This window comes from Sinohyriopsis cumingii, chromosome 1 (genome assembly GCF_028554795.1).
Source record: "Sinohyriopsis cumingii isolate HCF-2022 chromosome 1, ASM2855479v2, whole genome shotgun sequence".
Classification (NCBI taxonomy): Eukaryota; Metazoa; Mollusca; class Bivalvia; order Unionida; family Unionidae; genus Sinohyriopsis; species Sinohyriopsis cumingii.
The window spans coordinates 4,154,999-4,170,117 of record NC_142961.1 but is presented as its reverse complement, the minus strand read 5'-3'; the positions used below and the strand labels follow the sequence as shown (position 1 = coordinate 4,170,117).

At 34.2% G+C, this 15,119-nt stretch overlaps 1 protein-coding gene across 1 annotated transcript in view; it reads right to left on the bottom strand.

Annotated features, from left to right (window-relative positions):
• Positions 1–15,119, bottom strand: part of LOC149806331 (laminin subunit alpha-like) — a 246,986-nt gene that overhangs the window by 68,703 nt on the left and 163,164 nt on the right. The window contains exons 54-58 of the mRNA XM_089951669.1: positions 8,069–8,185; positions 7,453–7,638; positions 5,781–5,935; positions 4,781–4,948; positions 846–976 (exon numbers count right to left, since the gene is read on the bottom strand). Of these exons, the coding sequence (XP_089807795.1) occupies positions 846–976; positions 4,781–4,948; positions 5,781–5,935; positions 7,453–7,638; positions 8,069–8,185 (757 nt within the window). The remainder of the gene's footprint in view (positions 1–845; positions 977–4,780; positions 4,949–5,780; positions 5,936–7,452; positions 7,639–8,068; positions 8,186–15,119) is intronic.

The window sequence follows — 15,119 nt, the reverse complement described above, 5'->3', positions numbered from 1 at the left end:
AGACATAATCACTAATCTGATGTAAGTCAGACATAATCACTAATTTGATATGTCAGACGTAATCACTAATTTGATTAAGTTAGACATAATCACTAATCTCACGTAAGTCAGACATAATCACTAATTTGATGTAAGTCAGATATAATCTCACTAATCTGATGTAAGTTAGACATAATTTCACTAATCTGATGCAAGTTAGACATAATCACTAATTTGATGTAAGTCAGACATAATCTCACTAATCTGATGTAAGCAGACATAATCACTAATTTGACGTAAGTCAGACATAATCTCACTAATTTGATATAAGTCAGACATAATCACTAATTTGATGCAAGTCAGACATAATCTCATATCTGATGTAAGTCAGACATAATCTCACTAACCTGATGTAAGCAGACATAATCTCACTAATCTGATGTAAGCAGACATAATTTCACTAATCTGATGTAAGCAGACATAATTTCACTAATCTGATGTAAGCAGACATAATTTCACTAATCTGATGTAAGCAGACATAATTTCACTAATCTGATGTAAGCAGACATAATTTCACTAATCTGATGTAAGCAGACATAATCTCACTAATCTGATGTAAGCAGACATAATTTCACTAATGTGATGTAAGTCAGACATAATCTCATTAATCTGATGTAAGCAGACATAATCTCACTAATATGATGTAAGCAGACATAATTTCACTAATCTGATGTGTCAGACATAATCTCACTAATCCGATGTGTCAGATATAATCTCACTAATCTGATGTAAATTAAACAAACTCACTAATCTGATATAAGTCAAATATAATCTCACTAATCTGATGTAAGCAGACATAATCTCACCTCTTGGCAATAATCTTGTACCATCTGCCATCAGACACAAAGTGAGGATGAATAATCTTGGCTGGTCCATCACCCAGGTTGAATCTGAAGACCACTTTTCCCATCTCAAGTTCCAGTGCCAAATAATCTTTCTATAAAAATAATTATGAATATGGTGGAATATGTATTTAAAATTTAGGAATTTTTTTTTAATAAACAAAGTTTTAACTTGATTGAAGAAAGGAGAGCTTCTTCATTTTATTGCTCTATCTTTTCTTTATCTTCTCTGAATAGCCCTAATCAACAATATCACCAAACCACGCAATCTGGAATTCAGGTAGATCTTGATGACATATGATGTAAACAGAATTCGGGTAGATTTTAAAGGCATGCATCGTGTAGATTTTAAGGGCATGCATCGGGTAGACTTTAAAGGCATGCATCGGGTAGATTTTAAAGGCATGCATTGGGTAGATTTGAAGGGCATGCATCAGATAGATTTTAAAGGCATGCGTAAGGTAATTTTAAGGGCATGCATCGGGTAGATTTTAAAGGCATGCATCAGGTAGACTTTAAGGCATACATCGGGTGGATTTTAAAAGCGTGCATCGGGTAGATTTTAAAGGCATGCATCATGTAGATTTTAAAGGCATGCATCGGGTAGATTTTAAGGGTATGCATTAGGTAGATTTTAAAGGCATGCATAAGGCAGATTTTAAAGGCATGCATTGGGTAGACTTTAAAGGCATGCATCACGTAGATTTTAAAGGCATGCATCGGGTAGATTTTAAGGGTATGCATTAGGTAGATTTTAAAGGCATGCATAAGGCAGATTTTAAAGGCATGCATCGGGTAGACTTTAAAGGCATGCATCATGTAGATTTTAAAGGCATGCATTGAGTAGATTTTAAGGACATGCATTAAGATTTTAAAGGCATGCATTGGGTAGATTTTAAAGGCATGCTTCGGGTAGACTTTAAAGGGTAAATTTCATAAGACTTACAGCAAAATCGTAAGAGTTGGCAGGTCTGCAGAGTGCATGATATGCATCAATAATAGTCACAAAGTTAAATATCCAGTTATTTCCATGTAACCAATGGGGTGAGGCATGGAGATGTTCTTTCCTTTTGTTATTTAATATATACATAGATGAGTTCAATCATAAACTGGGTCAGTGTCATATCTGCCAAAAAAATTCCATTTCTTAACAATTTTAGTTTTGCTAACGATGCGTCATTAACAAGTTCTTCTATCAATGGTTTAAGGAAATTATTAATAATATCATCTATACCACAACAAATTCAGTATACAGTCAACTCCTTTCAAATTACCATCTCCTCCCCATGTACATCTTATGACTGGGCTTTTACTTATGTCATCAGTTGTACATATTTGGGTCACATTTTAAAATCCAATCGGTCAGATTATAAAGATATGATGGGACATTGCAGATGTTTGTGTGCTCAAACAAGCTTCAATGTAAATTTTGGAATTGTTATTGCTGTAAAATGTATTGTGCTCCTCTGTGGAAAAACTTTAGTGAATGTATGAAAAGAAAACTAGTTTTTGGTTATAATATTTATATAATATAATATAATTGTTTTTTATTGGGCCTTCCAAGATGGAATGGTGCCTCCAACATATAAATTATAATGTATTCAGTTTTGATGAATTCATGAGAAATTAAGTGTTCTCAATGATGAAAAGAATATCTAACTGTATCATGATATCTTTGTGGAACTATGACATTCATTTAAATTCTTGTATTATAAGTAGATGGAACAAATTTCACTTTAAATGAGATACATAATTTCATTTTAACAATGCATTGTTGTAGATGTGTCTGTATACTTGTACATAATATATCTATGATTTTGTATGTTTAACCCATTACCTCATGCAAGCGCCTTTTGACGCCTCTACTCCATTCACATGGAAGCGCCTTTTGACACTTCTACTCCATTCACATGGAAGCGACTTTTGACGCATGATGCAAATATCAGCCATTTTAAGCTGGTTTTCATAGTACCACCTTTGGGGAAAAACCCGTATTAGATGCTACATTCATTTCTGCTAATGACAATTACGTCCGATCATGTGGTCACTGTTTAGGCTCTGGTCGAAATCTGCTATTTAAAGTAACTGGGTTGTATTCTCCACTCTCCAAAATGGAGGTTGCGGATTTCGTTCAGTACTTATGAAGTTTTCACGATTAGAATCACAACTATGAAAGCTTCAATAACTTAGGTAAAGGCTCTGATACTGATGTAGGCAGCAATTAGTTTTTATAAATTATCAAATTCAGATGACTTAGGTATGTAGATGCGGACAAAAACTTGCAAATTTTGAGCATGAGAAATGGCAGCTATGGTTGGTCACGTGGCTTCACTGACTTGACGGTGAATGAGTTCTCTCAAGATTTTAAAGCACACAAAATATTCTGAAGTGAAAAATAATTACACGGCTGTTGTGATCAGACTTTACGCTTAAATTTTTCCATACATAATAGATGTGCACCAAAAATGTAAAATGGTTAAAACTGCTGTTAAACCTAACATACACTACATTGCTTAACAGTTAACAGGCAGGCCTATGTGTATGGAGTCGAATAGGTAACAGGTGTTCTATTTATAGCACAATGCACTGGGTAACACTGCTACATGTATATCAAAGGCCTAAAACAAAACATATACTCTATGAGGTAAAGGGTTAATATACTTTTACTTTATATCTATATTTTAATTTAGATGTATGTACTACGTTGTCTGAAATTAAGAATTCTTAACATTAAACTGCTGATGCATCCCCCAACTATTTTTATTCTATGTGACCTAACAACATGTATGCAGTCTGAAAAAAAGAATTTTATCTTATAGTGTGCTGTACCATATGGTAAAAAAATTACCAAGTCCAAGAAAGCGAAAACATCTCATAAAGTATTCACAAAATTAAAAACTAATATTTGCCACCTGTTTATGAATGAATATTAATCCAAATAAATCCAAAATCCTGTATGGATGGTTCAGATTTAACACAAATCTGGTTTGGATTGATTGGGTGTATTGTATGATGTTGTACTATGGAAACAAAGCTTAAAAGCTGTTAACACCTGGTAGTGGTGGCAGCAAGGGGAAGTAATGGACAAGAGTTATTGTCCTTTGTCTATGTCGTTTGAGTAGGGCTGGATTCTGGAGGTAGCAGGTTTATATCTCTAACTTTAATGTGATCAGGGAAAGTATCTGAAGGAGATTGAATGGTTACAATGTCCTATCCCTACAAGTTGAAAGTAAAATAAATTCATATTCTTCATTTCAGTAATTAAGAATACTGTCCTATAATATAAATAATGGGTCACTATACTGGAGTGCAAGGCACTTCTTTTCTTCTAGCATAACTGTCATAAATTAAGTATGGTATTTTATCTGTCATGTCTTGCATTTTGTTTTTGTTTTTTTAAATTGCAGTTGAGATGTTTTTGGGAAGATGTTTAAATCTTTCTGCTTTTAGTCCTGCTGGCCATACCTGATGACAGTTCAGCATTTTTTTGTTTGTTTAAATATGAGGTTTTCATACCAAGATGTTTCTATTTTTAATCAACATTGGTCAAATTCTATACAGCAATTTTGGACAAGTCATTTAAAGGTTGTCTGATTTTAGTAACAGTACCAATTTTTATCAGCATGATTTGTCTTTATGCCAGGATCCTTTCTATCCAGTTATGTTCAATTTCATTCAGCAGTGTTGTTGAAGAAATCGTGTGGAAAGTTTGATATTTTTAAATGTTTTGTAAATGATACCAATTATAAATGCCTTGTCCAAGATGATTCCAACCATATTTATTCCATTCCCATTCATTTGTCCTCTCTGTTAAAAACTCCCTCCCTAACCCACCCCACCCCCACAACCATTTACTGACAGAGACAATAAAACTGTTCAATTTTCCAAGAAATTCTTACAGGTCTTTGTCGACTCATAGTCTCAGCTCCAGTGTAAAGCAGAAGTCCATTTTCCTGAGTCGTCTTAATAAAAAGGGACACCATACTGTATGACCCTGCCTGCTCAATGCTGCGTGGATTTCTAAGAGTTACACTTGAATTGCCAAGGAACTTCAGTCCAACTTTAATCTAGAACAAAACATTGGAGAAATATATATAATTCTAACCAAAGATATGAAATGCAAACATGGAAGTAGATACCAATTTCAATGTTAGACAAACGAGATTTCAGTTTCAAAATGACTATAACAAGACCCCAAGCAACTTCTGTAATGCTTCAGTAACCCATAAGGCATGTTTGTTTTTCTGTTATAAACTTTTATTTAATTTACTACAAATGGATATTTTGATTTTTAAACTTCTTTTCATACCTGGGGTCAAAATTAATGGATAAATGTTATGTGTTTATTTTCTAATAATTTAACTATAAACATACAGATATCTTGTGATTCAACTATAAACAAATATATATTTTATGATTCAACTAAAAGCACATTTCTTATGACATGATTGAACTAAAAGCACAGATTTCTTATGACATGATTGAACTAAAAGCACAGATTTCTTATAATTCAACTAAAAGTACACAGATATTTTACGATAACTTATGATTCAACTGAAAGCACAGATTTCTTTTAACTTATGATTCAACTGAAAGCAAACATTTCTTATGATAATTTATTATTCAACTGAAAGCACACAGATTTCTCATGATTCAACTTTACAGCAACCTATTATATGATACCTTTCTCACGTGCATTTTTAAATGATTTGGATTTGTTTCATGAAACTATAAATCCTACAATTAATTTTCACTCACTAAGTTAGCTTCATTTGTGGCAATCCTACAATCAACTTTTCACTCACCAAGTTAGCTTCATTTGTGGCAATCCTACAATCAACTTTTCACTCACCAAGTTAGCTCAATTTGTGAGAATCCTACACTTATCTTTTCACTCACCAGGTTAGCTTCATTCCTGGCAATAGCGATCTTTTCCTTCAGTTCACTGATACTTGAAGTGACCCTCTCTCCAAGGTCCTGGACCTTCTTTGCTTGACCCTGAAGCTCAATAAGCAAACTGTCAACATCAGGCTTCAATTTCTTTACTGTGTTAACTGAAATTAAAAGTAGCATGACAATTAGACCATTAAACAGGCAAGCTCTTGCCTATCTGTATGTAAATTTAAATCTCCAAGAGGTAGTAAGCTCCACTCAGCTCTAAGGCTTTTTATGTTAAATTATGCACAACTATGTGCATCAAGCAGGATACAACAATTTAAAATTTTCAATTTTATTTATTCAGTGTCTACTGCACAACACATTCTGAGGACACACTCTCATTTGCCCAGATATTGTCATAATGTGGTCTTGGTGAATGAGAAAACTGGTAAACCCTGAGAAAAAAATACATGCCTTGGATGGTGACTAAAGAATGCTACTAAGGCCCATTTAGAAATACAATCCATACTCACATAATTGTCATCAACAGCCTGCCAGTTATGACATTCCAAAATGTCATTTGCCCGTTATATTTTATCTTCCTCAAACATTCCAAACTGTTTCATACTGTAGGTGGCAGGTCAAGTGAGATTTTGTGCTTTTTTTTATCATGGATTGCTATGAAGTACTTTCTAAGGACCAAATAAAGCTTTTTTTTTATTATCATGGATTGCTATGAAGTACTTCCTAAGGACCAAATAAAGCTTTTTTTATTATCATGGATTGCTATGAAGTACTTCCTAAGGACCAAATAAAGCTTTTTTTTTATATCATGGATTGCACTGAAGTACTTCCTAAGGACCAAATAAAGCTTCAAGTTTACATCCACATTAACAAAATAAAAAAAAAAATACTTTATATTGCTCTTCCATAGTCTTTTTTTGTGTATGCAAGAATATATTAAATAGATGGAAACCATTCCAGCAATAATCAAATTGTAATGTGTGTGTGTGTGTGATTTGGAGTTTGAAAGTAGCTTTAATAATTTTTCAGTCATATGGCTATAACGTCTTCAATGACAGTTTATAGTGATGTCTAGCATTGGGGCATCATGCTGCATGAATGATGTCCTAACCAATCACATTATCCTGACTCCAGGCTAACCAATCGTTTCACTCACCTCTTTATGATGAGGAAGCTGCTAGTACCATCTATTTTTAGGTGTCTTTAGTACGACTTGGTCAGGGTTCAAACCCACATGCGGATGCTCTAACCAATTAGGCCACCGAAGCAGACTCAAATTTTAATAAAATTCAGAATTATATATACTGTCAATATCACTAATTTTTGTGTATATTATTTTTCATGGTGTTATGAGAAATGAAATTTTTGTTGGTTCAGATGTCTGTCAGTTAGAGATGGGGTTTTGTCATTTCCCACAAGGCATTACTGTTTTCTAGGGCTTTAAATATGTTGGTTGTAGCAACCAAAACATTCATGAAAACTGTTTTTTTTTCATTAAATTTTGTTTAGTCAATTCACAGTATTTGTTAAAAATTGTCCAGGCAAACTGATACTAAATTCTTTTGATCATTTATTTTTTCGTGGAAAAGTATCTTACTAGAAGTAAGTACCTAAATCAATGTGCTATGTTTAAAGAAAGTGCAAATATTAAAGGCAAAAGGAAATTCACCTTGTGTTTGAGCAGCACTGATTTCCCTGTTGACAGTGAGGATGTCAGTGGCCAGAGGTTTTGTCTTCTCAATGTCCCGTGGTAGCGCTGCCAGGATGTATTGCACACGTTCTCTGCTTACTGTTGCCTCACTTTTTGATGTTTCACCTTTAACAATCACATCCTCTGCTCTTTTTGCAACATCAGCTATAACACAATAACACAAGTTACTGATCTGATACATTTTATTATTACAATCTTGAAAATCTTGATATGGTTTTATGATTTGCCTTTGACCTTTCATTCACTTATTTTCATGAGAAATTTTATGATTTGCCTTTGACCTTTCATTCACCTTTCTTTCACTTATTTTCATGAGAAATTTTATGATCTGAAAGAAACTACAAAGTTTCATGTGACTTTTATAAATAGATCTGAAGATATAGCAGAAGTGATATGAAAGGAAGATTTGACTGAGTAATATGTGATTTATGCAAGTTTCATTGTACTTGATTTCAGGCTGTTGTTGAAGTTTTATAAATTTAAGGCCTGATATTTTCAGTTTCTGCTTTGGATGAAAAACTTTTCTGTTGCTTGACATGAGATCAACAAAAAATGAACATAATCTAAAACTTACCAACAGGCAACAAACCAATCTGTGTACGAAGTGTTTGTTCATTTTTCCTGACATCTGTATTAAGTTTGTCCATATTTATGGTACCATCTATGGCATCTTGCAGCCTGTTTCTTAGATCTGAAACAATTGAATTTAATGGATGGATACATGGACAAGGACAAGAGAAAACACTACATGCAATGTCATACTGTGGCATACAAATTCCAGAACACAGCATCACTTAAAACTAATTTGCCATCAAGGATATTACCAATATTTGGTCTTAAATCGTGACAAAAAAACCATCAGGTAGGACCAAGTTAAGATTTAAAAAATGTAAAACTAAGTCAAGGACATCTAAATTATTACATATTCTACTGAAAGAAACTTAATTTTAGAAATTTCCATCTGCACTGTTATTAAGTCATGAATTTACTTTACATTTTTTATTTATATTCAAAGATTGAGAAATCTGGACAATGAGCTTTTTAAATAGATGAGATATAGTCTACAAAAATATCCTTACAGAAAACAGAGGAGAAATAGTCTACAAAAATATCCTTACAGAAAATTGAGGAGACACAGTTTACAAAAATATCCTGGGGCTCCGAGTGGCCAAGTGGTCTAAAGCGCTCTCCGTTATGGATCACTGCCATCTCACCTCTGTCTGCATGGGTTTGAGTCTAGGATTCAGCCAATGTGGGTATGTGAGAAAGCTTACCAGTAGCTTCTTGTGGGTTGGTGGTTCTTCCCGGGGTTTTCCCGGGTTCTTCCTCCACCATTAATACTGGCCGCCATACATAGCCTATCGTGTGCTGAAAAATGGCGTTAAACCCCACAACAACAACAAAAATATCCTTACAGAAAACAGAGCAGACACAGTCTACAAAAGTATCCTTACAGAAAACAGAGGAGGCACAGTCCAGAAAAAATATCCTTACAGAAAACAGTGGAGACATAGTCTACATAAATATCCTTCCAGAAAACAGAGGAGACACAGTTTATTGAAAATATCCTTAAAGAAAACTATATGTCAAATAGGCCACAGAAGCCACATGGTAAAGACAGAAAACCTTGAAGGAATATGATGATGCCGACAGATGGACACAGATTGATATATAGATATGCAGACAGATAGATGGACACAGATTGATATATAGATATGCAGACAGAGGGACACAGATTGATATATAGATATGCAGACAGATGGATGGATACAGATTGATATATAGATATGCAGACAGATGGACACATTGATATATAGATATGCAGACAGATGGACACATTGATATATAGATATGCAGACAGATGGACACACTGATATATAGATATGCAAACAGATAGATGGACACAGATTGATATATAAATATGCAGACAGGATGGACACAGACTGATATATAGATATGCAGACAGATGGCTGGACACAGATTGATATATAAATATGCAGACAGGATGGACACAGACTGATATATAGATATGCAGACAGATGGCTGGACACAGATTGATATATAGATATGCAGACAGATGGATAGATTGATATATAGATATGCAGACAGACAGATGGACACAGACTGATATACAGATATGCAGACAGATGGATGGATACAGATTGCTATATAGATATGCAGACAGATGGACACATTGATATATAGATATGCAGACAGATGGATAGATTGATATATAGATATGCAGACAGATAGATGGATACACATTGATATATAGATATGCAGACAGATAGATGGACACATATATATAGATAAGCAGACAGATACTCATACACACTATAGGAGTAAAGGTGATAAATAATTGACCTATCGCCAGTTGTCAATCATTCTGCTCGATTGACCAATCAGCGAGCGCTATTATACACACCTCCAGACACTGTTTATGTCCGCCATTTTCCTCCGACAAGCTGCTTCTGTTGATATCAACTCAGCTATTGTATATATTTACAAATTTCGCAACGGTTCGGAGAAGTCGCCCCACTTTGCTTGGAGAACTCGCCCCAACAATCATATATTGTAATTCTGAGATAGAGCCACATGGTTAAGGCTTTATTTATTGTTGTTTTTCTTCAATTTAATAACTTATTAAATTTATAAAATTTGCAATTTTTCAACTTTTCCATTTGATCAACTCCACTTCTGTACTTAACAAAAAATAAGTGTTATCTGTCCCTTTTGCTCTGCTCTTCAAATCATTAGATGCATTTTAATAATATTTGTAGAAATAGTGTTATCAATATTTTTTATTACATTTACATCTAAAAATGAAACATGTGTACTAGATGCAGTACAAGTAAATTTAATTGTCGGGTGAAAATTATTTAGGCGATCAATAATTTTTTCAATTCTTCAGTTGAATGCTTCCAGATCATAAATATGTCTTCTAAAAATCTGAACCAAAGAGATGGATTAAACTTTTCATTTTGAATAAAATCCTTTTCTAATTCAACCATGAAAGGGAAGAGTATATATGAGCCATATTAATACCCATTATCTGTATGTAATTCGTATTATTAAATTGAAAATAATTATTTTCCGAGATAAGTTTTTGTTATTTTACAAATATCTTCACTAGATGGTGTGCTATTATTAGGATTGTTATCAAGAAAATATTTGCATGCTTCAATACCATCTGCACGTGGAATGTTGGTATATAGTGATGTTACATCTAATGATACTAGGATTGAAATGATCAGATAGATGTGGAATAGACTTCGACATTTTAATGAAAGTAGTTGTATCTTTAATGTATGAAGGAAGTAATTTCATTAAAGGTTGTAAAACACTATCAATAAATTTGAACTACAACCTGATCTAATGGGTCGTCCTGTAAAATTTAAAGGTAAATTATGGTCAGGATTTGTATGAGTTTTGGGTAATATGTAGAAATGTGGTGTACGTATGTTAAGAAGGAAAGTATCACATTCCTCATATAAGGAATTATTATTTTTGAGGTGTACGTATGTTAAGAGGGAAATTATCAAATTCCTCACATACGGAATTATTCTTTTTAGTGATCTCATTAATGCTTATTGGAATTTTTTATTTAATTTTTAATTGACGTTCAACTTTAACATAATCATCTTGATTCACAATAATAATATTGTTTGACTTATCATCCTTTTAATCACTATCCTTTCGTCATTCATTAGATTATATACAGACTTAATTTCGTCCTTATAAATATTACTATGATATTGCTTTAATTTATTTAATATCTCTTTTGTGAATGCGTATATATAAAAAATATAAATATGAATCACGTAAAAGATGACTTAATTCTGTTATAAAAAGGTTATTTGGATGACAAGTTTTGGGATGACTTCTCCAACCAATTGGGGCGACTTCTCCAACCACTCTGGGGCGACCTCTCCAGATACGTGGGGGTGAGTTCTCCACATACCGATGTAACTTAGAGAAGTGTAAGCAATGGATAAATGCTCTCGCTTTCTGTCTCTGTCTCAATGTTGTTTCATATGGCAAATATTGCTCACCAATATCGTCTGGTATATCTTTTAATGTTATCACGCCCGCCATTTTCACAGAATGTTTGTTGGAGGTTAAGACGTTGTCAAGTCACATGTTCGGTAGGCAGAGCGATCTACATTCTGGCGTAAGGTCAATTTGAAGGTAATAACTGTCATCATAAATTATTATGGTAACATAAGAACAGATTTTTTGTTTATAAAACCTGTATGTAACCAATGCAGCTAAAAATTAACAGAAGTCCAACAAATAAACAATTTTAAAAAACAGAGTAAATTAAGTTTATTGAAAATAATCACCTGATCATATTGACATTATAAAATTACCCTCAGCTACCTCTGAAGCCAGTCCTCCCAGGACGAGGAATAAACATGTTTCTACTTAAGATAAAGGGAAGTTACTCTTACAGATCAACTCCCCTTGTCCCCATCAGGTGGATGTAACCAGTTTAATCTGGAGCTAAATTTATGACAGAATGCTTGCATTTATGGGGTGGGTGGGAGGGAATGATTGTAATATGACCAGGTAAGTCTTTTTTCTTTCTAGATCCAATTTATTTATACAAGTGAACATTAGCAGAATATGAAGGAGGAGAACATGTCACCCTGTACAGACATGATTTTGGTATTCCACAAAAGAGCTGAAAATTGAAAGGGTGGTTTGGGGGTCCTCCCCCAATGGTGTCTCAAGGGGCAGCATCCCCGATCCAGAGGTCCAAGAGGCTGAATCCCCCCACACCAAAAATGCATTTTACAATCATAAAAAACTACTACTGGTGTACTTTATGATCATAATATATAACAAAATAATCGTTTGAAAAACTAACAAACTTACCAAAATTTTTTTAACAGGACTTGAATAATTTCACAATATTTATTGTCACATGAATTTGTTCTCCAATACTACTGGTGCTTAAATTATTTCATGTGCATGTCAGTGTTCACATCGTAATTAAGTCACAATAATTTCTCAATTTTTGCAGCAAATATATTATACTTCTCTCTTTTCATAACAAATCTGTAAAATAAACCCCAAGGACATCAAGTATATACAAATAATCCCATACATTCACTTGTCTTTTTCTCCAATTGACACAACCTGTTGATATGCCAGTCGAGCTCTTTTTGCAGTTTTGACAAAGATTTCTTTAGCCTTCCTTTTTGACTGACTTTTTGGGCTCAAGGTGCAATCATTTCTTTCCCTTCTCAATGGGAGCCTTTTTCCTTTCAAGCTGATACTTGTATTGGAGACAGGCAGTGCACATATTCTGACAGAGAACTACATCTGTTCTCTCATGCAAGAAATCTTTCTTCTTATAGTAATCACTGCATTTCTCCGTATGCAGCTTCTTTTGTAGGTGCTGTTCCAAACTCTTCCAACTGCAATAACCATTAAGCGGAGGTCATAAAATGCCAGTCCTCTAACATTCTAAATTTCCATCGACTTTTCGCTCCAGCCATTCCCATTTCCATACGTTTTTAAAAATATTTATCTAAACTTCTCATGACATGGTCTCTCTCAACAACTCAGGATGCCATTTTTTGCAAGTACGCTTCTTCTTTCCATTGCCATCAGTTTCCTATACATGAAGATTCATTGGATGAATTTAAACTTTTGACCAATCAGAATACTCTTTATGAGAGTTGTGGGCTAACTAATATATGGAATGAGTACGTTACCAGGGTCAATGCGGAATGGGACCGAATAGACTGATTTTAAAAAAAACGGATCGGAAATGATAAAAAAAGGACTATATCAAGAAAAATCAGATTCAAGTCAGGAGAAAAGCAGAATCCCACTTTAAAATGGAGAAAAATCATGTCTGCCTGTAGTTGTAGCTGTGAGGGCTATCCATTTGGTTATCCTGCATCAGGTTATTGCAATACATTCAGAAGTTTCCCAACTGAATCCAGTACTTGCCGAGTCAGGGCCAAGGCTGTTGTAGTTTTGACATTAATGGAACAAGGTAATGGTCTGGGGAACAACCAGTGGCCCAACAACATTCAGTTCTCTCCATTGTCAAGCCATGTCATGCAAATAGAAGCTGGAGAAAGCAGAATATGTGCTAACCAACTAAACCACTTATGTCTCAAATATTAAATTCAAAGGCCCAGCACATGGAAATCACTTGTATTTAAATTCCAAAACCTTCACGAGTTGTACATGATCCTGTGAGTTCAAAGTATGCTGCACTAATTAACCATTTGGCCAAGCATCCAGTGGGGTCATGTTTTGTTTTCCTGTCTTAACAAAAGCCTTTGATGGCATTCTCTGTGCATCTCAAATAGCATTTTGATGTCATGAAAGTAGCCCCTGTTAGAATCAAGGGATACCATTCCATGATCTCAGACATTTTCAGGCATTATGGAAACGATGATGGCCTTCATTTCTAATAGACTGATTTGAAAAGACTTCTCTTGCAAATCCTGGTAGCAGGTGCACTCTTGAACTTTACAAACTGACATCTGAATTTCTGGAGGTGATACTTCTAAATGCATTATCAACACTAAGCACTCCCTGTCTTGTCATTAAAGCAGAACAAGTTCGGTAATGGTCAAGATCATAATCTAAATGACCGGTGATTGGGCAACACTGTGCCACAAAGGCCAGTTAAAGGCACATGTAAAGGCAATGAAGTATAAATGGTCTGCCACTGCATCCAGCAGGCCAAGAAGTTGAAAAAAATGAATGTCCTCATGGACACCTTCTCCAACACATGAACTCAATTCATTTGGGAGAAAGATGAACCAAGCTGACATGATATAGAAACTCCACAAAAGTGTTTGCAAGGGACGATATCTGACTTCTGCACACTGATTATCCACCCTAAGTTTTAATAGGTTTAGAGCGGAATAAATGTGGGCACTAAGCAGAAACAAGAAAAGTCAATCTGTATGAGTTGCTTCCCTTCATCTTTATGATGTACAGATGGAGCTTTTTTCAGCTTACAAATAGAGATGGATTAGGAGGTAACAGAGAGCAGTATCCTAATATTAATGTAATTGGATAATGTATTTGACAGAGAAAGAGAAAAATATTGCTTTAACGGAATTAAAATCTAATCAGGCTATCTAAATATCCACACAATAATACCCAATAAATTTCATTCACCTATGCTGAATGGTTTTATGCATTCATGATAATAAGGTTGTCATGAAGAAATTCATCAAAAGTTTAAAGCTTGATGAAAATAATGGAAAATTTGCATGAAAATCTAACCATGTCATTTACATTTACAAGTAAACATGCTTATTAAATTTAATTTGTTTAGGTCAGTTAGTTTTTGAAGATTTTACTAACAAGGCTTTCACAAAGTCCATTTCCAAAAATAACTAAAATTTATTCAAAATGTAAAAATTATTTTGTGGCATGAAAATCTACACTCATAATCTACCTCCATGCCAAATAATTTCACTAAACCAAGAAGTTTTTGAGCAATCGTACCAAGGAGATTGCTGTGACAGATACATACATGTACGGATGTGCATATGGCCTGATGGAAATGACCATACCACGATGCCCCCACTGCAAAAACCCGAGACATCAAAAGAAAGAGCTAAATGAGCAGGCAAAAATACTTA